Raw genomic sequence first — 26,037 nt, 5'->3', positions numbered from 1 at the left:
AACTAGACTCTACACCGGTCCATTTGTAGCTTAACTAAGATCTTGTTGATAAGGGAATAAAATGATATCCTTGGTATATTAAAGAGTATTTTTCTTCTCATGTTGATTTTAAAGTAAATTCCCACTCCAGTTTCAGTAATAATAAACCTTTGGGTTGGAGACTTGGCTGTGTGATAGAACTCCATCCTCAGCACTACAAAAAGAGAATTAACAAGCATACACAAAACTCCATTTAAATGTGACATAATTTTGCAGAGGTTGCAACCTTCCTGGAGTTATTTCTAATTGTGGAGCCTTGGATCCAGAGAGTTCAGAGTACAGGGTGATTTTGCTTTACTCAGCCTTTGCCTTGGGAGCAGGCATCTCAGGGGCAAACAGCTCATCCCTGGAGCTGCAGGGGTTCCCACTGTTTCTTCCTCACAGAGGCTGGATAAATGATCCCAAAGAGAAAATGCCTTCTGAGGCAGGGTCTCTCAAAGAAGATAAGGGGAGTGTTTACAGTGCTCTGCCTATGTTGGCCTGGACTTAATTTCAGAGCTGGGGCTCACCAGAGAACTGCAGGCATGACAGTGCTGGGCACTGGAAACCATGGTGAAAGGTGAACAGTCAGTCCCTGCACCAGAGCACTTCCTCCCAGGCTTTGTTTTTCTGCTTTCACTTTGTGCTCCCAAGTTTTCCCATCATCAGATAGGCTACTTTTATGATGAGGATGTACTTCCTCCTGCATCCCCTCCCTGATGCCCCGTCATCCCCAGGCCTCTCTCAGTTCCTGGTGACCTCTTCTGCCTCCTTCCCTGCTGTGTGCTCTGCCTTCTGGACATTCAGCTTCCCTGCTCTTGTATTCTCCTCCTTTTCCACTCTCTTCCTCTCTGTGTGTCTTCTCATTCTTGTCTTTGAAGAGAGCTGTGCTTTTGTTTCTCGTTCTGATTCATCAGCTCTTGAGTCCAACCTGTTTTGTGTTTTCATTTTTGTTGTGTTCTTTCAGATTTGTTTTCCCTTATTATCTCTTCTCTCAGATGCATCATCTATCTTTTTGGAGGAAGGCTTGGTTCTAAAGGTTTATCTGAAGGTGTTTGTCAGAGGCCCTAACTTTTTTTTCTACCAGGCTTCTAGCATTCACCAGTAGTCCTTGAGCAGCCGGGGAAATGGAGGCTGTAGGATCCTACATTTGTAGGCAACCCGGGTGACAGTGATATTGTGGGATCCACTTGGAGGATGTAGCCTAAACAGATATTAAGAAACATGCCCAGTTTAAGCTTGCTCAAGTATATCATAAAAGTACAAGGTTGCCACAAATGTATATACTTATTCCTGCAAGCACTTGACAGTTATGTGACACCAAGAAAAGGCTAAATGCTAGTGTTTTGCCAAATATGTTCAATTATAATGTATCTCACAAATAATAACTATAACTGCAGTAGTCTACAACAGTGCTAACAGTGTATGAAGTGGAGAAAGCTGATTGTAAAACAGTTTGTACACTCTGATACTTATATAAAATATGGTGCAATGGGGGGGGGGGCTGGAGAGATGATGGTTCAGTGGTTAAAAGCACTTACTGCTCTTGCAGAGGATCCAGGTTTGATTTCCAGCACACTCATCTTGCTGCTTACTACTGTGTTTTAAGTGCCAGTTGCAGGGGTTCTGACTCCCATTTCTGGCCTTCTCAGGCATACACCTGCAGACACATGTATCACACACACAAATAATAAAGTATAATAAAAAATATTTTAAAAACAAAAAAAATCCCCAAAATATTAGTATCTACTCCCAAACAGGGGGGAAAAATGGGTAATGAGTCACACAAGCAGTGTCACACAGTGAGCTTCACATTCAACTTACGTGTGGCTGGGGAGCTGCTATGGGTGGCAGGAGCAGAAGAGACTGAAGGCTCTCATCCTGCTTCTCTGTACTTTCTGGGATGGTGGTGATCTTCAGCCCTCTCTAAGAGGAGCAAACTTTTCAGCCTTTGCTCTCAGGATTGAGTCAGTTGGGAGGTTTACGTGGTTCATTCAGTTAGAGATGAAGAGCCTCAGAACAGATGGGTTCTTGTTGAGGTCGGGTGATGGGCAGGCAGCCTTTATCTTGGGATTTATGTATAGTGCAGAATACTCAGTGTTGAATACCTTTAATACCAGCACTCAGAAGGAAGAGGTAGGAGGATCTCTGAGTTCAAGGCTAGCCTGGTCTACAGAGTGACTTCCAGGACAGCCAGGACTACACAGAAGAAAACAAAAGGAAAAAAAAAAAAAAGGTCTTTTCTTTGTTGCTCAAGCCAGCACAAATGTGACCAAGAACTGTAGAGTTATTTTTTTCCAAACCAGCCATAGGGAATAAATACTCCAAGCACACAGGATGTTCAGATGTGTGATTATATTCAGATGAAATTAGGATCTGATTTACATTGCTGCTCAAGAGTTGGCCAGTGGTGAACAACTTTAATCCCATCAGTCAGGAGGTAGAGGTGGGTGGATCTTCTTAGTTCAGGGGTAGAGTTCCAGGACAGCTAAACAAAGAAACCCTGTCTTGAAAAACAACAACAAAAATATTGTTAGAGTCTTTATACTTCTTTAAAAACTATGCTTAATTTTTTTCGTTCTCTCTCTCTCTCTCTCTCTGTGTGTGTGTGTATGTGTGTGTATGTGTGTGTGTGTGTGTGTGTGTGTGTGTGTGTGTGTGTGTGTGTGTGTTGGGTACATTGTTGTCAAAGGACAGTTTGCTCTAGGGGTTCTCCCATTCTACCCTGATGGTTAGTCTAACTTAGGTCATCAAGCTTGACAACAAAGGCTGGCCCTATAGTATCATCATCATCTGTTTCTCTTTGTGGACCCAGATGCTCCGGGTTAAATGCTGTCTGTTCCTCATTTCAGGTCAGCTAGTGGTGTGCACCTTATGTTCCTGTGTCATGAAAACAAAACAGATCTGGCTCTTCTCGGCACACATGCTTCCTCTGCTGGCACGCCTCTGCCTCGTCCCTCTGGAGACCATCGTCATCATCAACAAATTTGCTATGATTTTCACAGGGTTGGAAGTCCTATATTTTCTAGGATCTAATCTTTTAGTACCATACAACCTCGCCAAGTCTGCATACAGGGAGTTAGTTCAGGTAAGAGTGCTGGGCACAAGCAGATTGATAGGTTTCTGTGTGAAGACAGATAGGTTTCCTTCCAGCTGTGGCTGTGGTGAAACTTCCTCACTGCTTAGATGAAGCCCCTCTTCCCAGCCCTGGTAGGAGCATCCAGTTTGTCCTAGGAAGTTCTGCTGTGGAGGGGTACAGAGTGTTTGGGTTCATACCCGAGGATGTTCTTGAACTCATACACGAACTTAGTGGGTTCACCTGTCCCCACTTTGTGTAAAATGGTAGCTGATAGCATGGTAGCACTGTACTCAGCTTGTATCGTAGCCAGCCGTGAGATTCTTGTGAGCTCTGAGCCTTTTGGGTGATGAGGTACATTAAGTCTTAGCTGTTATACCAAAGATGAAAATAAGAGAGATCAAGTGCCTGAGAGGCAGTCCTTGATTCTCCTTCTGACTCTAGGCATACTGTGTTTCCAGTTTCTTCAGTTTGTTTACCTGACCTGTTTACACTGGGAGCTAATCAGGTTGGTTGCAGTGTGATGGGTCTCATTTAGTAGTAGTGCCGGAGGCTGGCACTCAGATCATGCTGTTGTAGTTGTCTTTCTCCTCTTCTTAGCCTTTGCCCTAGGACCCGATGATTCCCAGATTATACATTGGGAAAAGAAGAGCTTCTGTGTGATCTAATTGATAAGCTATATTGTAAATAAACAGTGTTGGTCTATTTTCTCTTTCACCTCTTGGCTGTGGGTGGGACTTCAAAGTACCGGAAACCCTCAGATGGGCCAGATTAATGCCCCTGCTGGGGAAGTGCTAATCTTGTGCTCTGCCAGCAGATCTCTGAGTACTATGCCTTAAGCTCTGGGCCTTAACTTGATTCTACCTACTTTCCTCAAACATAGTGATTAACCTGGGTTGTCTCCCGGAAGTAGAACTTTCAAAGAGAGATTTGCACGCACTCAGTATAGAGCTGCCTCATGGGGAAGCTATATTTGTATTCATGATGAGAAGGGCAAATTCAACTCAAGTCCTGCATTTTGTCCTTGGGCCATTGTGGTGTGGAGCAATTCTAATTTATAACAGACAGTGGGGCCATTCTGCAAACATTTATGTACATTAAATATTTAGTGACCATAAGACAGTGTTTTTTTTTTTCTCAAGGTCATGGTCACCTTTTTGGTTGCTATGTGGTTTACTATGTAGTCACTAGGGTGAGCATAAATTACAGGTTATAAAATTTATGACTTGAGGATTGCATAAGCAAGAAATGGAAAATGTACAAGTGATCTGTTCTTGAGTGGAAAAGAGGCAATCTACTGTCTACTTTTGATATAACTAGTTTGCCTCTAATAATAATATTACAGCTAGTTAAACAAGTTACTTAACTCCTTCCTTCCTCTTTATTTTTTGGGTTTTTGAGATAGGACTTCTCTGTGTCACCCTGGCTGACCTGGAATTCACATTGTCTGTAGATCAGGCTGGCCTCAAACTCATAGAGATTTGCCTGTTTCAGTTCTGAGGATCTGATACCCTCTTCTGGTCTCTAAGGTACCGAAGAACAGGTGGCGCACAATGTACATGTAGGCAAACACTGACAGGGTTCCTTTGTGTAGCCTTGGCTATCCTGGAACTAGGATTGCTCTGGCCTTGAACTCACAGAGATGTACCTACCTCTGCCTCCCAAGTATAAGGGATTAAAGGCGTGAACCGCCATCTTCCAGCTTACTTAATATTTTCTAAATGGGAAAAATAAAAATTAATTTTAACTAGGTTAAAAGGCATTTGCTTTAACTGATGAGAAATTTAAATTTAGAAAAATCACAAATGTGAGGCTGGAACTTCTGGTTAACAGAGCTTACTGCTCTTGCAAAAGACCCAGGTTGGGATCCAGCACCCACATGGTGGCTCAGGGAATCTGATGCCCTCCCGTGTGGCCTCTGTGGGGTCCTGCATGGACACATATACTCATGCAAGCTCACACACATCCACATAAATTTTTGGAAAAAAAAAATAAACACAAGTGAGTGTATTTTAATATCATACCTCAAGCTCTGTGGTTTTTTTTTTTTTTTTTTTTTTTTTAATTTTGTAACACCCCATCTTCACATGGAGAGATTCTTTGGCTTCTGGGTTAAGGATTTGTAGGCTACCAGTCTCTGCTGCTGGCTCACTTGGGTCTGGTGCCTGACTTAGGAGCTCTAGAAGCTGGGTGTCATCTCAGATTTAGCAGTCAACAATGTATTCGGTAATTAATAATTCATGTTAGTTAATGAGGTTTATGAAAGATGTTTAGAAACTGAGTTCTGAGGTTAGTAGCCTTTAAAGGTTTACCCTTTTCCTGGCATCAATGCATTTGGTATACCAAACAATAGGAGAATGGTGTTTGATGAACACATGGGAGGGCCAGAGGAATCGGTTTGTCTGTGGGAAAGACATGCTAATAAGTTCTCTTTGCTCCTCCGTAATGGGGACAATGGAGATGAAGTACTTTGTGACAAGTGTGACAATCATGAATAAACCCTGAGCAATTCCTTTTTTAAAATTTGTATTTCCAGGTGGTGGTGGCGCACACCTTTAAACCCAGCCTTCGGGAGGCAGAGGCAGGTGGATCTCTGTTAGATTGAGACCAGTCTGATCTACAGAGCTAGTTTCAAGATGACCAAGGCTACACAAAGAAACCTTATCTTTAAAAAATATATATATATATATGAAACCTTGTCTTAAATATATATATAATTTTATGAGTGAGTGTTTGCCTACTTGTCTGCTGTGTGCCAGCTGTTCATGCAGTGAGTGTCAGATCCCCTGAACTGGAAGGTAGAGAGAGTTGTGGGCTACTATATGGTTCTGAGAATTGAACCTGGGTCTTCTGGAGGAACAGCCAGTGCTTTTAGCCTTGGAGCCATCTCTCCAGCCCGCCTCCCCCATTTCCTTAATCAGTGTGGTTTTCATGCTCATTCTGATTATCTTGATTACACATGAATGCCAAACAGGTGTCCTCAAAACACCCATTAAAGACATTGTACTTTGAATCAGACCTTCTCTCTGAAGTACTGGGGCAATGTGTCATTGCCAACCCAGGCACACATGTCTTGTGTAAATAGGAATGTGAAATTCAGTACATGCGGAACCGTACTGCTTACTATGTATCTGTTCGCCTGATTTAGTCAAAAGAACCCTGTGGGAGAAAGTTAATTTCTAAGTACTTGAGCTCTAAGGCAGCTTCTCTCTCCTCTTCAGGTAGTGGAGGTATACGGCCTCCTGGCCTTGGGAATGTCACTGTGGAACCAGCTGGTCGTCCCTGTGCTTTTCATGGTCTTCTGGCTTGTTTTATTTGCTCTTCAGATCTACTCCTACTTCAGCACCCGCGATCAGCCCGCATCCCGAGAGAGGCTTCTCTTCCTTTTCCTGACAAGGTAATTCACCCACTCCCCCCCCCCCACCCCCCCTACCCCCCGGAAGAGAGAACTTGGATCTGTGAAGTCAGGTGTATGGGTTACTCTTAGCAGTATGGCAGGACTGTTTTTAATCAAGATAGGCTTTTCAGCTGTGGGGGCCCCCAGTCTGGCAGTACTGGAATATGTGAACTGAAGCATGGTGTGATGGTATGTCTGTCCACCTTGGGGACCAGCATACAATGAGTAATTTGTGAATATGTTACTAAAATGATGGTCATGTTGATGGTCACATGCTAAACACCTTTCCTCCCGTTCAATCTTCCCAACAACCTTGAGAGATAGGGACCCTTATCACCATTTCCTATTTATAGTGGGGGGAGACTCCGGGGTGAGCACCTCCCTGGTGACATTGTGACAAGAGGCACAGCTACCACTCAAACCAGGTGTCAGTTCAGCGCCTATGGCTGTTCTGTGTCCTTGGACCACATCCTCATATTGTTCATTTTTTGCTTCAGTGCTGAGAAAAATAATTGGTAAAAGGATGTACCCTAGTACTTGTCTGTCTGCATAGGTGTGGGGTGCGTGTATGCACACGTGTTGGTGTGGGGGTGCAGGTGCAGAGTGGGGTGCTGGGTGTCCGGCCTCATTATTCTCTGCCTTGTTACCTTGAGACAATGTCTCTTGCAGAACCTAGAGCTAGGCTAGTAGCTAGCACAACTAGTGATCATCCTCCTGTCTCCACCTTCTCCCTTTCAGTGCTGGGGTTCTAGGTGCACCCAGCTTTTTAGGTGGGTTCTGGGATCTGAACGAGGGCCCTCAAATGTGCAGCAAACCCTCTTACCCCTGGAGCTGTCTCTCTGGCCTGCATTAGGGTTTCTGTTTTGTTTTAGTTCCTGTGTATCCTTTTGAGTCCTTTCCCACTGTAGCATCTATTGTGGCTTATGTGGGGTCCACATTTGTCTCTTCACTGAGACTGGCTTTGAAGTGCTCAGTTCTCTCTATACATACAGGGTTCAGGTTCATACTCTTATTTGGTTTTTTTGTGTGTGCGGTGTTCACATGTGTGCTTGGGTGTACATTGTAAAAAGGAAATATTTTAATTATAAGAAGCTTCTGTAAACATGTATCTGTTATCAATAAAACTAGATGCATTTTAATGACCTGTTCAATATTAAATAAGCGTAAAGTTTTGTGCTAATCAAATTTTTAATTTTTAAAATTGCGACAATCTTTAAATGAACTTGAACTCTATTCCCGGGTATGGTTGTAAAGTAGTTGTTTAAACTTAAATTATTTTATATACCCCCAAAAAGTTAACATTTGAGGCAGTGGTGGTATGGTTGATAGTGCTGTACTTAGGGGATTAAGAGGTCCTTGGTAATGACTGTTCATGTAGGGAGTTCTGACAAGTACCTGTGTGGGCCGTACAGTATGAGCTCCTGAACAGACAGTAGTTGCCATAATAACGTGCATGTAGCACAGGTTACTTTTGAGTATTTACGGCCAATCGAATACATGGTTCTGGGAGTGTGAGCAAGGTTTAAACTCTTTGATATTTTCTGCATTTGACAGTGATAGATATGAAACACTAAAGACCTTGCCAAGATGTGTTACTGTGTGCTGGATATTGAAGACCGGCAGGTGGTAAAATGGCTTAAATTACTATGGTAGCCAGGTGTGATGGCACACGCCTTTAATCACAGCACTCATAGGCAGAAGTGGATCTCTCTGAGTTTGAGGTCAGCCTAGTCTAATTAGTGAGGTAGCCAGATAGCCAGGCCTCCATAGTCAGATCCTATCCCAAGAAACACATAAATAAAAGCAAAATGAAAACTACCTTCTTTATGGGGTGATGGATGGGTGATACCACCTCAGATTGAGGGCCTGGATGATTGCTGATGATCTGAACAAACACTGGCAACTCAAAGGCTTAGGATGATCTTATATAGATAGAGAACTCAGCCTGGCCACCTTCCGTTTTCCAGCATTGCCGAGTGTTGCAGCACACCCTACTCCCTTCTGGGCTTGGTCTTCACGGTGTCCTTTGTTGCCTTGGGTGTTCTGACACTCTGCAAGTTCTACCTGCAGGGATATCGCGCCTTCATGAACGATCCTGCCATGAACAGGTAAACTGGTCACATGTGATCTGAATTGATAATCATGAATGTCAGTGATGAGTTTTAGAGAAAATGGAGTTTTAGGATTGAATCACTATAAAAAAACAAAAGTAACAGAATTCCAGTGTAACATGCATTTAATTATATGTATATTATGAATATTGGATATTTTGGTTTTCTAGATTTTCCCATTTGAAGCATTCGTCCTCCTGTTAAAATTTCATTTCTGTGATACTTTATTCCAAGGATTTTCTGTTTTTATTTTTGGGGTGTGTGCATGCCTATTTTAGCAAAACTCCCCTAACTGTCAAAAAGGATGACTTGATGAGAATGCAGAGCAATTAATTTCTGCTTAGCTGAAAATTCTTGGAGAAAAATCCCACATATAATATCATAATTTTGCTTCTAAAAAGTTTTTTTAGTCTGTGATTAAAATGTGTCTGTGTGTAGGTGTGTGTGTTTTGCCTGCCTGCATGTCTGTAGCATGTACATGTCTGATGTCTAAAACGGGCAGAAGAGGGCATCTGATTCCCTAGGGCTGGAATAATAGATAGATGTAAGCTGTCTTGTGGGTGCTGGGAGTTGAACCCAGGTCCTCTGGAAGAGCAGCCATTGCTCCTAACAACTGAGCTATCTTTCCAGCCCATCTGTAAATGTCTTCACAAAGGTATAGCTCAGGTCAAATCTCCATTCCTAGTATAAGAGCCTTTGATATTCAGTTATTCAAATTCTGTTACTGGATTTATTTTTTAAGATTTATTTATGTATTATGTGTGCAGTGTTCAGCCTGCACACCAGAAGAGGGCCCCAAAGCAACCATGTGGTTGCTGGGAATTGAACTCAGGACATCTGGAAGAGCAGTCAGTGCTCTTAACCTCTGAGCCATCTCTCCAGGTCCCTGGATTTTTTTTTTTTTTTTTTTTTTTTAATACTTTTCTCAGGATCCAAATAAGATCCATGTTGCACTTGACTGATCCACTTTGAGCCTCGTTGATATTTAGATTCCCGATGTTCTTATTTTTCTGCTGTGTTTTATTTGTTGAAGATACCAGGACATTGGCCCCACAGGTGTTTGGGGTCCTGGTTTTGCTGGGTGCATCTGTTAGAGAAGCTTGGTGTTAGAGAGCATATTCCATTATTGGCTGTTTTCTTTATCAGAGGCTTTCATTTTTGTGTAGACCATCTGTAAAGTCAATGATTACCAGTAGGATTGTTGAGTTGACAGATTTGTAAATTATACTTCAATATTCATTAATTTATTAGCAAGTTGTCTCCATTAAGATTTTACCTGAGTATAATGTCCAAATTGGTGTGTTTGCCTTCCCACACATTCCACCGAACTGTGCAGTACAGTCACATTTTGAAGTATTTTCTAAATAGTCTTTAAAATGATGCTTATCGTTGCTCATAAGAATAGCTTTGTTTTCATTTCTCATAAGAATTGTTTTGTTTTCATGAACCAAACCAATAGAATATTATTATTATTATAAAGTCATAAAAATTAATTGCAAAAAGATTTGTCTCTGTCTATGCTGTTGCTGTCTACTGCTTCTTGTCTTGGTTTTTTTTTTTTTTTTTTTTTTTTTTTTTTTTTGGTTTTTGAGACAGTTTCTCTGTATTGCTTTAGAGCTTGTCCTGGAACTAGCTCTGTAGACCAGGCTGGCCTCCAACTCACAGAGATCCTCCTGCCTCTGCCTCCCAAGTGCTGGGATGGGATTAAAGGTGTGCGCCACTAACACCTGGCTTAAAGGGATATTTTCTTCTCCAAGAAGCAAAAAAAAAAAAAAAAAAAAATTTTTTTGAGTAAATAATTTTACATTTAGCGTGTGTGTGTGTGTGTGTGTGTGTGTGTGTACATGTTTGTGTCAGTATATAACTGCTGTGTAAATCTGCATACTCCATTGGCAGAAAGCATAAAGCTCTCTCTTAGTGGCAATTGCTTAGGAATTGCTTATATATTATAGAAGTTTCTTTTTTCTTTCTTTCATTGGATGGTAAACTCACAGCATGCTTTTGAACATGTAGGGATGTGTGTACATCAGTGTGCCCTGCCACATTGAGGCAGTGGGACACGCAGTCACTTTGCATACAGGTAGGATTTTAACCTGAAATGTCAGAATAGATTTAAAAGTATGGAATCAGCAGCCAAAGCCTTTAGAGTGTCTTCTTGGAATAAGTTGGTGGTTGGAATATGAATTAACTTCAGCACATGTCTACCTGCCAGGGGGATGACAGAAGGAGTCACTCTGCTGATCCTGGCAGTGCAGACTGGCCTCATAGAGCTTCAAGTGGTTCACCGAGCATTTCTACTCAGCATCATCCTCTTTATCGTTGTGGCCTCTATCCTGCAGTCTATGTTAGAGATTGCGGATCCTATTGTTTTGGCACTGGGAGCATCCAGAGACAAGTAAGGAATACCCTCATCCTCTTTGATTCTATCGATGTAATACTCTTCCCACATACTGCCTGTAGAATGAAGGGGTCAGTGTTTGGGGAGGGGGAATGGATAGAAACGTGCTGTTCACTTGGAGACTTACTTCTTGCTATGAAGGTTTTGATTCTGTGTCTTTGTATGTTGTTCATGTGTTGTATTTGCCTGTGTGTGCACCTCTACCTGTTGAGGCAGAGATGAATGCTGGGTGTCTTCCTAGGTTCTTATCCACCTAATTGACAGAATGAGAGTTTGATGGGTTATAGTAGCCATCTATAGTAGCCCCACTTTGTGGTGCCAATCTGTAGGAACCCAACTTGGTGCCTGAGAGGGGGGAGTGTGGATTGAGAAACATCAGGTAAAGATGCTAAGGAAAAGACATAGACACAGAATAGAGTCAGGAGGGCAATTACAGTGAATACTAAACACCCCAAGTTTATTCTTCAGCATTCTTAAATACCCCAACCAAAAAGGGGAACATGACAAAAGACTTCTTTATTAAGGTACAAGGAAGAAACAGACTTTCCTTAATTCTCTAAACATTTGATAACCACACCTTAGACTAAATTTCTCATTATCTAGCCTTGAGGGTTAAGAGTAACCACACCTCAGAGCCAGTCTCTTGTTATTTAGATAAGACATTCACAACCAAAACCAAACATCCTACACTAGCCATGCCTTAGACCTTTAGGTCTTCCGACTTTAACCTTGGAAGAATAAAGTTTTGAACTCTCTGACCTTAAGCCAGAGTCATCTTTCTGGGCCCCAACAATGGGTGAGTTAGTCTAGTCAGCCCCCTTGCCTTGGGGAATCTGGTCACCATCTCCTGAGCTCTGTGTGTATAGGCAGTTACTTCCTGGGGAATCAGTACTTTATTCCTCAAACCTGCACAGCCAATGCTTTATCCACTGCTCCATCTCCCCAGCCTTGGTATAAGAGTACCCAATAAATGTATGAGATAATGTGTGATTTTATCCTATGTAATGCTGGTTAGAGAAGACAAAGCATTAGGGGAAAATGCAAATGAAAAAGAGTAGGGTTTATAAGCACAGGAACCTACAGAATTGGAGCCTTCTGGATGGTCTTTTAAGAACTTGCAACATATGGAAAGATGATCTAATGGAGATTTTTGATGCCATATGGGACCAAATAAAATTGGTAGCTGTATCTGTACATTTGGTCTTAAGGAAAATTTGAAATTATATTTATATTTATTATTTAAAAATTTTTTGTTTATTCTTGTATGGAGTATATGCAGGTATGCATTCACTTGTGTAGAGGCCAGAGGTTGATATCAGATCAGAGTTATTCTCCCATGCATACATGCCTGTGTGTGTCTGCGTGTGTGCTCGTGTGTCTATGTGAGTATACATGTGCACATGTGTATTTGTCTTGTGTGCTTGAGAGTGGTGGACAGAGGTCGACAGATGTTGGATCAGGCTCTCTTACTGAACCTGAAGCTCACTGATTGGCTAGATTGCCTGTCTGTCCAGCCCCCAGGACCCTCTAGTATTATGTCCCCACTTCTGCTGCTGAAATTATAGACATGCAGCCCCAGCATGCTTTTCTATAAATATTAGCCAAGTACTCTAACAACTGAACTGATGAAGACATGGCTGCAGCCATAAATTTTTTAAAGACCTAAACCCCAAAGCACTATTTTGCTTTGTTTTGTTTTGGTTTTTTGAGACAGGGTTTCTCTGTATTGCTTTGGAGCCTGTCCTGGATCTCGCTCTGAAGACCAGGATGATCTTGAACTCACAGAGATCCACCTGCCTCTGCCTCCCAAGTGCTGGGATTAAAGGCAAGCACCACCAGTGCCCCGCTAAAAACACTACTTTGCATACTGGGAGCATTGGCTTAGTGGTAGAGGACTTGCTTATAATGTTTGGAACCTTTAATTCAGTATCTGGCACCACAAAACAAACACACAAAACTAATTACACTAGTATGGTTTGCAGTTCATGCAAAGAAATTCCATAGAAAGCTGGTTAAAATTCAGTATCACTGTTTTTTTCCATCCATATTCCATCTACATTTTGATGATTGGTTCTAGAACTCTATTTGAATCTATTGCTTGGAGGAAGTAGTCTCTTGGGAGGCAGAATTGTGAGATCAGGTTTATAAAATAATTCAAAATAGCATTTTAATTAGAGTTTGTCAACTTTGCTCAAGTGTTCCATTATTGGCATGGACAAATAATTTTTAAAATTCTCTTAAAAGGAACTGTAGCTGGAAAAGTCAGTTTGCGGGTGCACCTGTTCTCGGTTTGTCTCAGTTAATCTTAGTGATTGTCATTAATTACAGCTACTGCAGATTTTATCTTGAAATTCAAGGTTTCTCCATGAATAATGTCAGGTATTTAAGAGCGGACTCAGTTAAAATAAATTTTTTTTTTTTTGCACAAAGCTAAAATTCAGGCTGCTTTGACCTAACTACAGTCAGTATTTTGTTGTTTCTGACAGTGTCTTTTTTAAGATTACATTAATTTTGTGTATTAATGGAAATGGTAGATTACTATGGAAAGCTTGTAAAAGATACGTGCGCACACACACACACACACACACACACACACACACACACACACACACACACACACACACACAATCCCTTAATGGCAGTTCAACAAGAACTGACTAGCAGGTGTTTCTGCATCCCTTCAAGATGCTAAACCAGCCTTGCCCTTGTTTCTCCCTGTACCAGAACAAAATGCAAAGGGAACTTAGGGAAGAAGACTTGCCTGATGGTCTTGGCCTCCCCCTAACCCATTGGTCCACCTGCAGTGGTCCACAATAGTAAGAGGACAGCAGTAGCTACAATGAATGGGAAAAGTCATGAGAAAATTGTAACCCACCAAAAGTGACTGCAGAACTAAGGAATGGCCTTCGTACTCTCACCTCTGTGGTGAGGAAGCAGTTGATGGATGCCTTGACTGTAAGAGACCCTTGTGTCTTACCAGGAGTTTGTGGAAACACTTCCGTGCTGTGAGCCTCTGCTTGTTCCTCCTTGTGTTCCCTGCATACATGGCCTACATGATTTGCCAGTTCTTCCACATGGACTTTTGGCTTCTCATCATCATCTCCAGCAGCATCCTGACCTCTCTCCAGGTGAGCTGAGGATGAGTGAGGGGGTTCAGGTGACCGTCACTTTGTACTTCCAAGAGTACAGGTGGTTGTAAAAATGCTAGGTAGACATATCTGTATACTATTGGTTTTTTTTTTTTTTGAGAGGGGATAAAAATTTCTCTATGATGACAAGCATGAAGTTTACATATCACAAAGAAACATGTTTTAGTATGTGTTACCTAAAGCGTGTGGTTTCCCATTTGTGGTAATGATTTAAACATTTTGTTTTGCTTTTTTCATGGTGAAGACAAAATTATAGTGGGAATTAGCCATCATCTGAATCATCATAATCCTGCGCGAGCCGAACCCTGGCCTTCTCTCAGTCCAGACCGGGCAGGGCGTTGACTTTGGCCACTCTGGTGTCATGGAGTTTTTACACAGCGGGTTTGCTCTGACTCTTTTTGACCTTGACATCCAAAGTGAACACAAGTGCACCATGCCTTGCCTTCAATCTTCATGGCTGACCCAGGGTCAGGGGAGCAGTGGTGGCCCAGTGCTCAAGCATATTAATTGTGGGCAAGCTTTTTGTGAGGGTATTAGGCCTGCCTTCCGTCATGATCGACTTACTTGGCTTTCAGGGCCGTCCTTTTGGCTTTGGGAGGGGGTAGAGGCCTCTTTCTTTGTTTTTGGTGCCATCTTGACAAAAGTGCATTTTTAAAGTCAGTATAATTAAGCCTTTCGGTTTATCTTCTTAAAATGGTATGATACAGGGTTGTCTTCCAATTCTTAAATTGATAAGAAATCATAACACTAAAATATCTTGGAGCTTGTTTAGGATGGGCTTTTCAAAGTAAATGTCTACTTAAAAATACCATATGTATATGTGTGTGTATATATATATATATACACACATACACATATATACACACATATATGGTATATAAGTATGCACACACATGATGTATATTATAAACATGCATAGTATGTAGCACAGAGAGACATAGCAAGCTCATTGTGATGTATGGAGGACTCCCTGCATAGTCAGTAAGAAGGGAAAGGAAGCAGGGTCCTGGAAAAGACATTTTTGTTGCTGTTCCTTGTAGAAGAAGTGTTTTGAGAGATGAGGAGCAGAGGGATGAAGGTCAAGGGAGAATTGATGGGATTGGATGAGCCTGAGGAGACTGATTCTCCTTGAATCATATTGAGAATGCCGCTCTGACTGTGTGCCTTCTGCCGACTCAGTACCTGGTTACCATCACCCGCACGGTGCACCGCCTTTGTCTCTTTGGGCCGTGTTTTTATATTTTACTCTTCCCTAGGTACACTTGAGATTTTAAATATGGTACACTAAAAGAACCAAGAGTGTGTTATTACTTTAGACTTAGGGAGATTGTTTTCTTATGATCACATTCTGACAATATACACACATTTTTTTCCAGGTTCTGGGAACACTTTTTATTTATGTCTTATTTATGGTTGAGGAATTCCGCAAAGAGCCCGTGGAAAACATGGACGATGTCATCTACTATGTGAACGGCACTTACCGCCTGCTGGAGTTTCTTGTGGCCCTTTGTGTGGTGGCCTACGGCGTCTCAGAGACCATCTTCGGAGAGTGGACTGTGATGGGCTCCATGATCATCTTCATCCATTCCTATTACAATGTGTGGCTTCGTGCCCAGCTGGGCTGGAAGAGCTTCCTACTCCGCAGGGATGCTGTGAATAAGATTAAGTCTCTCCCAGTAGCCACAAAAGAACAGCTGGAGAAGCACAATGATATCTGTGCCATCTGTTATCAGGTGACCTGCTCAGTGGCAGTCTGTATGGGTGGGTCAGGTGTGGTAGCCCTTGGGGAGTGCAGCATGAACCAGTTTCAACGTAAATGTCCAGGCACAGTTAACTTTTGGATTTGGAAAAGAATAATGGGGTTCATAGATGAGATTATTAAAGACCTGATTAAAAATATGTCCATTTTACTTCTAAGTTCAGTTTTAATGTAGCCTTTCGAGTTCTAATTATTGTTGTTTTCAACATTATTGCTCACCCATAAATAAAGGAAAAACAGGTTAAGTGTATTTTATATTTCCTACTGAATACACACAGAGACACGGTGTTCATATATGTGTATGACTAAGTATATCCTAGCAATCAGGAGTCAGCAACTTCTGAAAAGTGGTGTGCCAAAATTCTGACTTTTCCTGGTATCTTCTGGGTGGGGAGGAAGTGTCTGCACTTAAAATTGATGAAGAGTAAATGCTGTTCTCTATCAGAGAGTTCTACTTCTGTAAGGTTTGGGGTCTTGGTAGAGGCAGAGTGTAAGAGTACTTACTGTTGAAGCTGGATGGATGGATAGCCTGCTGTCCATAGCAGCTGCCTCACATCAATATGATGGTTGCCCTCTAGTACAAATGAAAGGTAATTTTAAGTCATCTTAGAAATTTATGAAGACTAGAGAGTTTGGGCCCCAGTCACCTGTGGGAGGACTGAGTAGCAGCATTTAGTATTAAGCTGCACTGCTGGAGGTGTGGACAAAATTACCTGGCAACAGCTGCAACCAGGCTCCTTGTAAAATCACTGGGAGTGTAGGCTGGTCAAAGACAGCTGTAGATAATAGTGGCAGTGTGTGTGTGCAGGGCTGCCTTGTAGTTCAGATGCAGTGGGTAGGTAGGTAGGGGGGTGTGTGTGTTCGTGTGTGCGTGCGCATGCGTAAAACCACCAGTGATACGAGTTTTTCTCGTAGTAACACAAAAGCCACCATTTGAGTGCTCTGAGAAGGAGCATGGTGATCCTGAGCCTAGTCATGATCCATAATTCTTTGTTTTTGACGTGGACTCCATGTCTTTTGTAGCCTTACTGTCCTCAGAGCAAAGCACAGGAAAACCAAGTTTGGCACAGTCAGCGTCTGAAGCCAGTGTCTATATATCCTGTGTTGAGGTTCAAGGGTCCTCTTTTTGTGCCCCCTCTTGTCACATCACTTTTTTTGAGGTGCTGGAACTACCTGCTGCTCACACATGGAACACGAGAGTGTAGTTGCTTAGCTTCCCGGCTGGCTGCTTTTGTGTGGATGGATGGCTCCCTGCTTCAAAGTTGACTCCCGGGTGTTACCAGCACTTGGCAAGGAATTTGGGGGATGATCACACTTCCTTGTGTGTGGATATTAAACAGTAGTTAAAAAAAAATCCTCAAAATTTAAATTCCTGTCTTAGGCCCTCCTCCCCAAGGAATATTAATACCAAAAGAAGGTATCATCATTTGTTCCTACAATTGTCAAACTTGAGCACCTAAAAGTCATATGAGGAACTTGTTCTAAGTATAGATTTATGGGTCCTGGTTCAGATTTTCTGACTTAGGAGGTCTGGTACAGCCCAAGAATAGGGTGAAACTACTGGAGTGCTGGTTTACACAGAGCAATTTTAACATGTCTGCACATTGACCCTGATATGATTGCCATTTCCTTGCCAATACTCTGGTGTTCCATGGCTGAATTTTGTCTCCTTGCATATAGTTTCATCATGGAATAGTCTCTAGCTGCATTGGCACATAATTGTGGAAAAAGTCCTGTCTGTGTTAGATTTTTCTGAGGTTATAATTATTCTTGTCTTTACCAATGGCTCACATCTTTGTACTATATAGTGCAACCTTTGTGTTTCTTGTTTAGAAGTTCCTCATTTGGATTTTACTCCTTGTTTTAGTATCCACAGTGGCTCTTACTTTACTGTATAAGAGCAGCAGTTTTATTAGATTACTCTGGATCTGGGCTGCAGGTTTTGTTTGCACTACGAAGAGATGTTGGATGGAGTCAGAGCTCTTAGAGGTAGCATTCAAAAAGTTAAATGGTTGCCATTTCTGAGGTGCCTTTTTCAACCTCTCTTTTAGGACATGAAATCTGCTGTGATCACGCCTTGCAGTCATTTCTTCCATGCAGGATGTCTTAAGAAATGGCTGTATGTCCAGGATACCTGCCCTCTGTGTCACTGCCACCTCAAGAACTCCTCCCAGCAACCGGGATTGGGGACAGAGCAGGCTCCACAGCCTCCTGCTGGGGCTGAGCAGAACATTGTACGTCAGGAAGGTCCTGAACCCCCTGACCATGAGCGTCCGCCAGGGACTGGAACACAGGAAGGTTCTGGGGACAGTAGTGAACACATCAACAGAAGCTCCACTAGCCAGGAAGGGGCTGCTGACCCCAGAGAGGATCTTCAGAGTGCAAAAGGTGAAACCTGTCCTGTTGAGTCCGCCTAGAGGAGAAGTAGGCTTGGAGCCCTGCACTGTGGAGAAGGCCACCCGAGGTGGAGATCATGCTCAGATCGGAGGAGTGAATGTAGGAGAGGATTGGGCAGGGCCCTGACATTCCAAGGATCTATTCCAGGGGTACTCAGTGGACACCACCTGCTTTCCACCCCACTTGGTGTTGTAGAAGGAGAAATTTTGCAATGTACACTAATCAACATGTATTTATATGCTGATGTTTTATAGAGGTTTGCCAAGAAAATTCAACCTCAGCAACTTCAGGAGCAGCCCCTGATTTGCGAAGGATAATGAAATCAGGTTTGAATGTTTGAAAGGGGCCGAGAGGACAAAGACCTGGAGGTCTTCAAGAGAAGATGCGGGCAAAAGTGGAACTGGCTTTTCCCTTCCCGTGGGACAGGGTCACTCTGGTTATAAAGTATGGGTGATGATCAGCCCTTTCCTCCGCTCCCCTGACCCTCAGTGGATTGGAACCACCAAGTGATTCTGGCGTTTTCTACAACACCGCAGTGAAATCAAAGACGTAGATGCATTGATTGTATTCTAAGATGGAGGCACATGTCCATCACCATGTGCTTCAGAGAAGGGGTGGGCAGGCACTGGGCCTATCGGGGGCATTCATGTCACCTGAGACCCTTGATCTTGATGCTGGAGTCTTCATATTTTGATGTATATGGAACTTTTGTTAATACATCGTATACTTTGTTGGCTGTGTGAAGTAAACTAAAACTCTAATGAACACTTTGGAGTCCACTTTTAAAAAGGAGGCCAAAGTGGGAGGGGCTTTAGGGTACTGATGGAGGCCCTGGGTGTACTCTTGAATCTGTGTAATGTTTAATTCTCGAAGCTGAATGAAAAGCAGTGTTAAATCCTGGCAGCATTTGCACTTTGGGAATGAGTACCTAGTGTATGACCCCACCCTGCAAATGCCACCTTTAAAGCTGTTAATAGACTTTGCACCCTTTCTTTGACAAGGATGTGTCATATTTAAATTTTTACATTCATCATGGCTACAGGTAGAACTGGGGAGGGGGGGCTGTAATTTTTTTATGGGATTTTGATATGAAAAGAAACTAGTCATTTATTTATACAATAAGCTTGGCTCAAAAAGGTGTATTTCAGACTTGGTATTCTGATGTGGGATGTGGTTTTCTTTTTCTTTTTCTTTTTTTTTAATAGCAAATTTGGATGTAGACTGACAGACATAGCTGAATGTCTTAATAAATTTAAATTTGAAGATAACTGAGTTGTATTCCTGTGACATGTTTGTGTTAGCGAGTGTTCTGTTGATATTCCCCTCCATGGAGTTTCTCTTCTGAACTCACTGGATTCGTGTGTTCTCTCATCACAGATGGCTCTGCCGATAACAAACTTCAGTGAGAAGGCCCAGTTGTTTGGTTGGTTGATTTCAGACCGTGTATGCTTGGTTGGCCTGGAACTTGATATGTAAAACATCTGTCCTTGAACTCAGAAAGATCCTTTGCCTCCCAAGTGCTGGGGTGTTAAAGGAACAAGCCATGACCAGTGAAATATATTAAATATCACATCTTTAATTATTCTTTGAATTCCATGCATTCAAACAGTGTATCTTGATCTTACAGCCCCCAACTCCCACCTCCTATTCTCCCCCCTCCACCCCTTCCACCCCCGACCAGGGAGGGGGGGGCGGGCAACTCTTTGTGTTCTCTTCCTTTTCCCAATAACCACTGAGTCTAATTTGTACTGCCTGTTGGAGTGCTGGCTTTTTTTTTTCTGGCTTCATCTTGTGCAGGTAACCAGAACCATAGTACATCCATAAGTACAGCGACCGTGTCATGTCCTCTCCTCCTCACCCTTTGGTGTGCCCATGTTTTCTGCTCCCTCCTCAGTGATGTGACTCCTGCACCCTGGTGGTAGGCATACTCAGACCTATATCAGAGGCACCTGGGAGCTTTTGAAAAATAGAAGAAAACAACCTGACAACCCTCCCCCCCAAATCTCCGGTCATCAATTCAAAACTATTGAATCATCTGTGGAGGCAATGTAAAATGCACTTGAGATTTCCCAGGTCATTCTGTTCTATCCAGCTACATGTAATGTTTCTCCCATCTTTTTAGTGAGCTTGTGAGAAAATGCAGCACATGCCTCCCCCTAGTGGTGGTGCAGTTACTGTTAAAGAAGTAGGTAGGCTGGTCTGGAGTTTAATAATGTTCAGTGTGGTATATATACATGTTCATACACACACACACACTGGTACCCCCAGTTGGAGTCACGTGTGGCATGCCTACCACACTTACCTGTTCACACAAGTAACTTTATGACAACTTGCTGAAACCTGTTATCCGAAGGAGCTCACACAGTCATAAGGAAGGCTGAATGTCAGGCTCACAGTGTGTAACACACTGTACCAAGTCCGATGAAGCCTTTCAGCCCGTAATTAAAACTGCATCTTTTGCTTCATACTGTAGTGAGAGAAACCTGAGCATTACAGTGGTTTTAAAACACTGCTTATCCTTCATGCATCTGTGTGAGGCGGAGCTCATGTTGGCTGAAACATGCACTCCTGATCCTTCCTGGGTGGTCACACCAAGGGGAGGACAGAACGGAGAGGTGTAATAGTTGCATTCTTGTCCCAGGCAGGGTCACTCTGGTGGTTTGAATAGAAATGACCCCCTCCCCCCATAGGCTTATGTATTTGAATGCCTGATCATTAGGGAGTGGTACCACTTGACAAGATGAGGGGGTGTGGCCTTGTTGGATGATGTGTGTCATTTGGGGTTTCAAATGCTCAAGTCCAGCTCAGTAGCTCGCTCTCTCTCCCTGCTGCCAGCCTGACTGGATCTAGAACTCTGGGTCTCCTCTAGCACAGTGTCTGTCTGCATACCACCATGCTTCGCAATGTGGCAGTAATGAACTAAACCTCTGAAGCTGTAAGCCAGCCCCAATTAAATGTTTACTTTGTAAGAGTTACCATGGTCATTGTGTCTCCTCACAGCAGTAGGACACTGACAGGACAGATGCCATCACCACTCAGCATCTCCTGGCTGCAGTGGCTGTTATATCCTGAAGTTGGCTGCCAAGGCTTGGACAGGTGCTCTCATTAGCCAGCACTCTAGTGTGGCAACAATTAATTTTATTAGTACATGTTTTACAAAAGTTTACTTCTGATTCCATCAAACTATTGGGAACCTTTGACTTAATGTTCCTTGTTCTGATACGCTGGAATATTATGTCAGACAATTCAGCGCTGTGGCTGTGAGTTCCTCCCATCTTGTAGGTTACAGCTATTAAGCTATCTTACCCTCCCTTGTTTCTAAAGTTACGTGTGTGTGTGTGTGTGTGTGTGTGTGTGTGTGTGTGTGTGTGTGTGTGTTCAGCACAAATGTGGGGATTCAGGGACAACCCATGGGAGTCAGTCCTCCTACTAGGTGGGTCTCAGGAATTGAACTCAAGTTGTCAGACTTCAGTGGCAAGTGTCTCCCTGCCCCCACCCCAGCAGCCATCTTGCCAACCCTCTAGTCGTTTTTTGTTAATACCTTCGGGAAGACCTACTGAAGTTTAACCATCCAATTACAGAAAAAGTAAATAAAATTCACCTTCAATTATACTTAGATAAAGTAAACAATTCTGTGTTTTATAGAGCTTAAAGTCCCTTGTGACTAGTATGCTCAAAAAACATATATTTTTTTTATATCAGATTATGAACCTGGACCTTAAATTGATTGCTCACTGGTAAACATTCTTAAGCTAGTTAACACCATGGATTTCTACTTTATGGTGTTTTTCCATTTTCTAAAACTTGTTTTAAAGTCACAAAGTCAGCATAGTCACTCCAGGGTCTGGCTTCCAGGCACTGGACTGAGTGTGGAGCTCCTGAAGCCCATGGTTTGAGTTTGGATTTCTTCTCTACACCCCCATCACATGTGTGTGTGAGGGGTTGGGTGTGTGTGTGTGGGTGGGTGGGTGCCCTTTGACAGTTTCAGTTTCATAAAGTGTGTTTTGATCATATGCGCCCTTTCCCAGCTCTTCCCAGATCCAGCCCTCCTCTATCTACCCAACATTTTGTCTTAAAAAAAGAAAAAAAAAATCCTTCAAAATCAATTTGTGCCACTAATATATTCTTGTAAGTGTGGTCTTCCACTGGAGCATGGCATATTTTTAAAGATATATTAGGTGCTACATGTTGTTGCTTGTTGCAGCTGTGGGCAATGAAACATGAACCACAAAACTCAACAAAACCCACGTGGAGGAGTTTATTGGCGAAAGGGAGCGAAGGGAGTGGTGGGTGTTGGCCAACAGAGATGAAAGGGGAAGGGGAAAGGGCGAACAGGTGGGAGGCACTCGCTTAAAAGGGAAAGCTTGTACATTCGTACAGAGTTCTTACTTGCCACATAGCGAATGACATAGCCACAAGACACAGGCCCTTTGAGCTGTCTAAGTATCTGCCTGAACACAGGTGTTGGTACCCTGCCAGGATATCAACTTACATGTATAAATATTTTCTGCTTTTACATACTGGTTGTTTGGGAAGTAGGGACTTAAAGAGTAAAACTCACACATAATCTCATTTAGGAATACTGGGCTTGTTTCATGTTTGATGATAACAGAATTCATCCCTACCAACAAGCATGCCTCCCCACCCAAAGATGATCTATGTTTTAGGAAGTCTACTGCCTGCCATAGGCTTCTGGTTTTGAAATACATGTCAAACAATTTTGTGATATATCAGTTAAGCCTCACCTGCTTCTCCTTGGCTTTGTCTTTAGAAACGGAGAATGGTACGGCTTTCAAAAGCATTATGGGTAACACTTGGTTAAAAAAGCAGCCATAAATACTTAAAGCAAGCAAATTATGGAACTTTTGGTCTTTTGGCCACCCAGAGCATCGTTGTATTTCTCCCCTACATGCATTCTGCACTTGGCCGCACAATGTGTGCAAGGTACAGTTTTAGAAAGTTAGGCTTCTAGTGAGGATAGTAAATCTTGGGGTCATGGTGTATCAGAGCCTTGTTTATTTCTCTCCTGGGGTGTGGGTGCAAAACACAGCTCTTATGCAAAGAAGAAGAGTTTATTTTGAATGGCAGTGAGGCAGTTCTTTCTGGTCATGACAAGCAAAAGACCAAGCCAGTCACCATCAGTATAGAGGGGGAAGAAGTTCTCAAACCTTGGCCCATAACTGATTTGTTATAGGAAGCTGGAAGCTTCTGAGGGGTGGTAGGGAAGTCAGTTTGCTTTAGAAGTGTGGCCCTGGTAGGTCACCATGCTCCAGCAGATGACCCCACACCCTGGAGTATATGGACGGCACAAATGGGATTCAATGGGCTATTTTTTTTTTTTTTTTGAAGACATGCAGTTGGGGGAATAGTAGGGGTTGGGGTGGATTTGGGCAGGGGGATATAAATATGATCAAATACATCAAAAATTTTGAAAGTAGTGAAAATTTTAAAAATCAGAGTTTATGCAGAACCAAACAGGAGTGAGGGTAGCATGAGTTTGGGTCACGTGTCCATCATGGAAGTGACATATTCCACCATGGAAGTGGCCACAAGAGCTCTTTATAGTCCCAGAACAAAGGAAGGGCACAACCAAGCCATTTTTCAACTACATTGGTAGGAACATTAGGTGGGTGGTTTGCAGCAATGCAGGGCCATCCCTGTTACAGGTTTTAGACATTGAGTGATGATATCCTTAACTTTTAGGTTGGTGGAAGATGGTGGTCTGCCAAGATTACCTGCTAGAAATTTCACCTGATTGAAGGATGAGAGGTCAGACACAAGTGGGCAATAAGGACTACTGAGGGGACTCCAGATAGCCTAAGATAACTTTGCCTGTGGATCTGCAACATCTGGATCTCTACCATCATGACATTTAATCAGTCAGACTTGTAGACTCAGCTACACAGGTATGACTCCCCCCTCCTCCTCATCACCCTAAATTCAGGCCACAGGTATTCTAATCTGCTTCTGGTGAATCTTGGCTGGCCTGTTGTTTTCCTATTATTAATGTAAGCAATACCCACCTCTCTCTTCTATTGTTTTGTATATTCTCAGATAAGAAAAAAGGGGGGTTCCAATTTAGCTGGAAATAATCTCCAGGGAACCTGTTAGGGTTGGAGATCCTCTTACTTTCCAGATGAAAACTTGCCAAGTCAAAGTCGGCTCAGAGGTCTCTGAGCGGCAGTGAGCCCCACTGGCTTCCCCCTCCTTTGATGGCCATTACTGCTCCCAGGCTGTGGGAGACCACCTGCGTAGGCTGAGGCACCTGTGGAGAGGCGAGAGCCCACCTTCCCCTCTCTTCTCTGTGTGGGCCTTGGCACTTGTTTTTCTGGGCTTCTGCTTGCTAGGGAAAAAAGTCACTGAGGTGGCATTTGGCTTTTATTTGCATTTTAAATCTTCATCAATGACTAAAACTAATGAGCTTCATGTATTTTTAATGTGCTGTATCAAATAGCTAGGAGTCTAAGCTCTGCACAATCAACTGGTCAAGCAATTGAACTTAACGTGGGGTGCAAAACTCTTAATTTAGAAGCCGAGTATATAATTGCACACCAACTAGATGAATTTGTTTCTGTGGGTGGTTTTTGATTGTCTTAACTAATTTCAGTTTCTAAAGTCCGTGTCAGACTTGAGATCAGCATCAGCTGGTGGATTCTGCTCCGATTTGTTGTTTGGTTTCAATAGGGCATTTTCAGTTATTTTTTTAAGATGCATTTTTCTTTTTTGAATTGTGTTTCTGTCTCGTGTGTGTGTGTGTGTGTGTGTGTGTGTGTGTGTGTGTGTGTGTGTAAGCCATAAGTGTGGAGCTAGAGTTCCAGACAAGAGTGAGCACCCTGGGTGTTGGGAAACAAATTCTGGTCCTCTACAAGAACAATATGTGCTCTTAACCACTGAGCCATCTCTCCAGTCCCAATTTTAAGATATTAAGCCAGTCAACACACAAACATTTGAGGGCTATGAATGTAGTTCAGTGGTAGAGTGCTTGTTTAGAATGTACAAGGCCATGGGCTTGATCCTAAACACTGAAAAAAAAATTCACTAGTTGCCAACCATTTAGAATCTTGCAAGATTGTACATCACACAAACTTGGTTTTGACCCTTGTATGAAAAATGGTAGGAGTTAGTGATGGGCATTCTTGATTATTAATTTGACTACATCTGGAATTAACTAAAACCCACGCAGCTAAGTACACCTGTGAGAGATTTTTCTTAACTAAATTACTTGAAGTGGGAAGACCCACCTTCCACCTGGATATCTGAGACGGGAAGGTCCCCCTTTAATCTGGGCCTTTCTTCTGGCAGCCTACAGAAAGGACATGAAAAAAGGAGGCTTTTGCTCTTTGTCCGCTTGTCTTTACTCTCTCTGGCAAGTTCATTCCTTCACTGGCCTTAGAGCCTACTTCTTTGGGATTCCAGTGGTATTGAAAATAGCTGAGACAGCCAGCCTTGTGAATAGAACAACTACTGGATTCTTAGACCTCTTGTTAGTAGACAAGTTCTGTTCCTCTAGGGAACCTCCAACAAGTTCACACCCACTCCAACAAAGCCACACCTTCTAATAATGCCACTCACTATGGGGGCCATTTTCTTTCAAACCACCACAGTGGGCAAGGTTAGCATCTCGCTCAACCATAGATCTTACAACAACCGGGATGGGAGATGGCTCAGTAGTAGGCAATGTGCTTGCTATGTAAGTTGGTGTACCTAAGTTAAGGTCTCTAGCTCCCAAGTT

General features: G+C 42.7%; 1 protein-coding gene across 2 annotated transcripts in view; it reads left to right on the top strand.

The window, feature by feature from the left end:
- The window catches only part of Rnf145 (ring finger protein 145), a 44,799-nt gene extending 25,729 nt beyond the window's left edge, over nucleotides 1–19,070 (top strand). For both annotated transcript variants that reach the window (XM_051180901.1, XM_051180900.1), the window contains exons 5-11: nucleotides 2,871–3,106; nucleotides 6,316–6,491; nucleotides 8,459–8,599; nucleotides 10,815–10,997; nucleotides 13,981–14,128; nucleotides 15,526–15,882; nucleotides 17,960–19,070. In XM_051180901.1, the coding sequence (XP_051036858.1) occupies nucleotides 2,871–3,106; nucleotides 6,316–6,491; nucleotides 8,459–8,599; nucleotides 10,815–10,997; nucleotides 13,981–14,128; nucleotides 15,526–15,882; nucleotides 17,960–18,325 (1,607 nt within the window). In that variant the 3' untranslated portion in view covers nucleotides 18,326–19,070. The remainder of the gene's footprint in view (nucleotides 1–2,870; nucleotides 3,107–6,315; nucleotides 6,492–8,458; nucleotides 8,600–10,814; nucleotides 10,998–13,980; nucleotides 14,129–15,525; nucleotides 15,883–17,959) is intronic.
- The last annotated feature ends 6,967 nt before the right edge of the window (nucleotides 19,071–26,037 follow it).

This window comes from Phodopus roborovskii, unplaced genomic scaffold (genome assembly GCF_943737965.1).
Source record: "Phodopus roborovskii unplaced genomic scaffold, PHOROB, whole genome shotgun sequence".
NCBI classification, from domain to species: Eukaryota; Metazoa; Chordata; class Mammalia; order Rodentia; family Cricetidae; genus Phodopus; species Phodopus roborovskii.
Note: the sequence above shows the minus strand (reverse complement) of the source record. Positions and strands in the feature narration are given on the sequence as shown.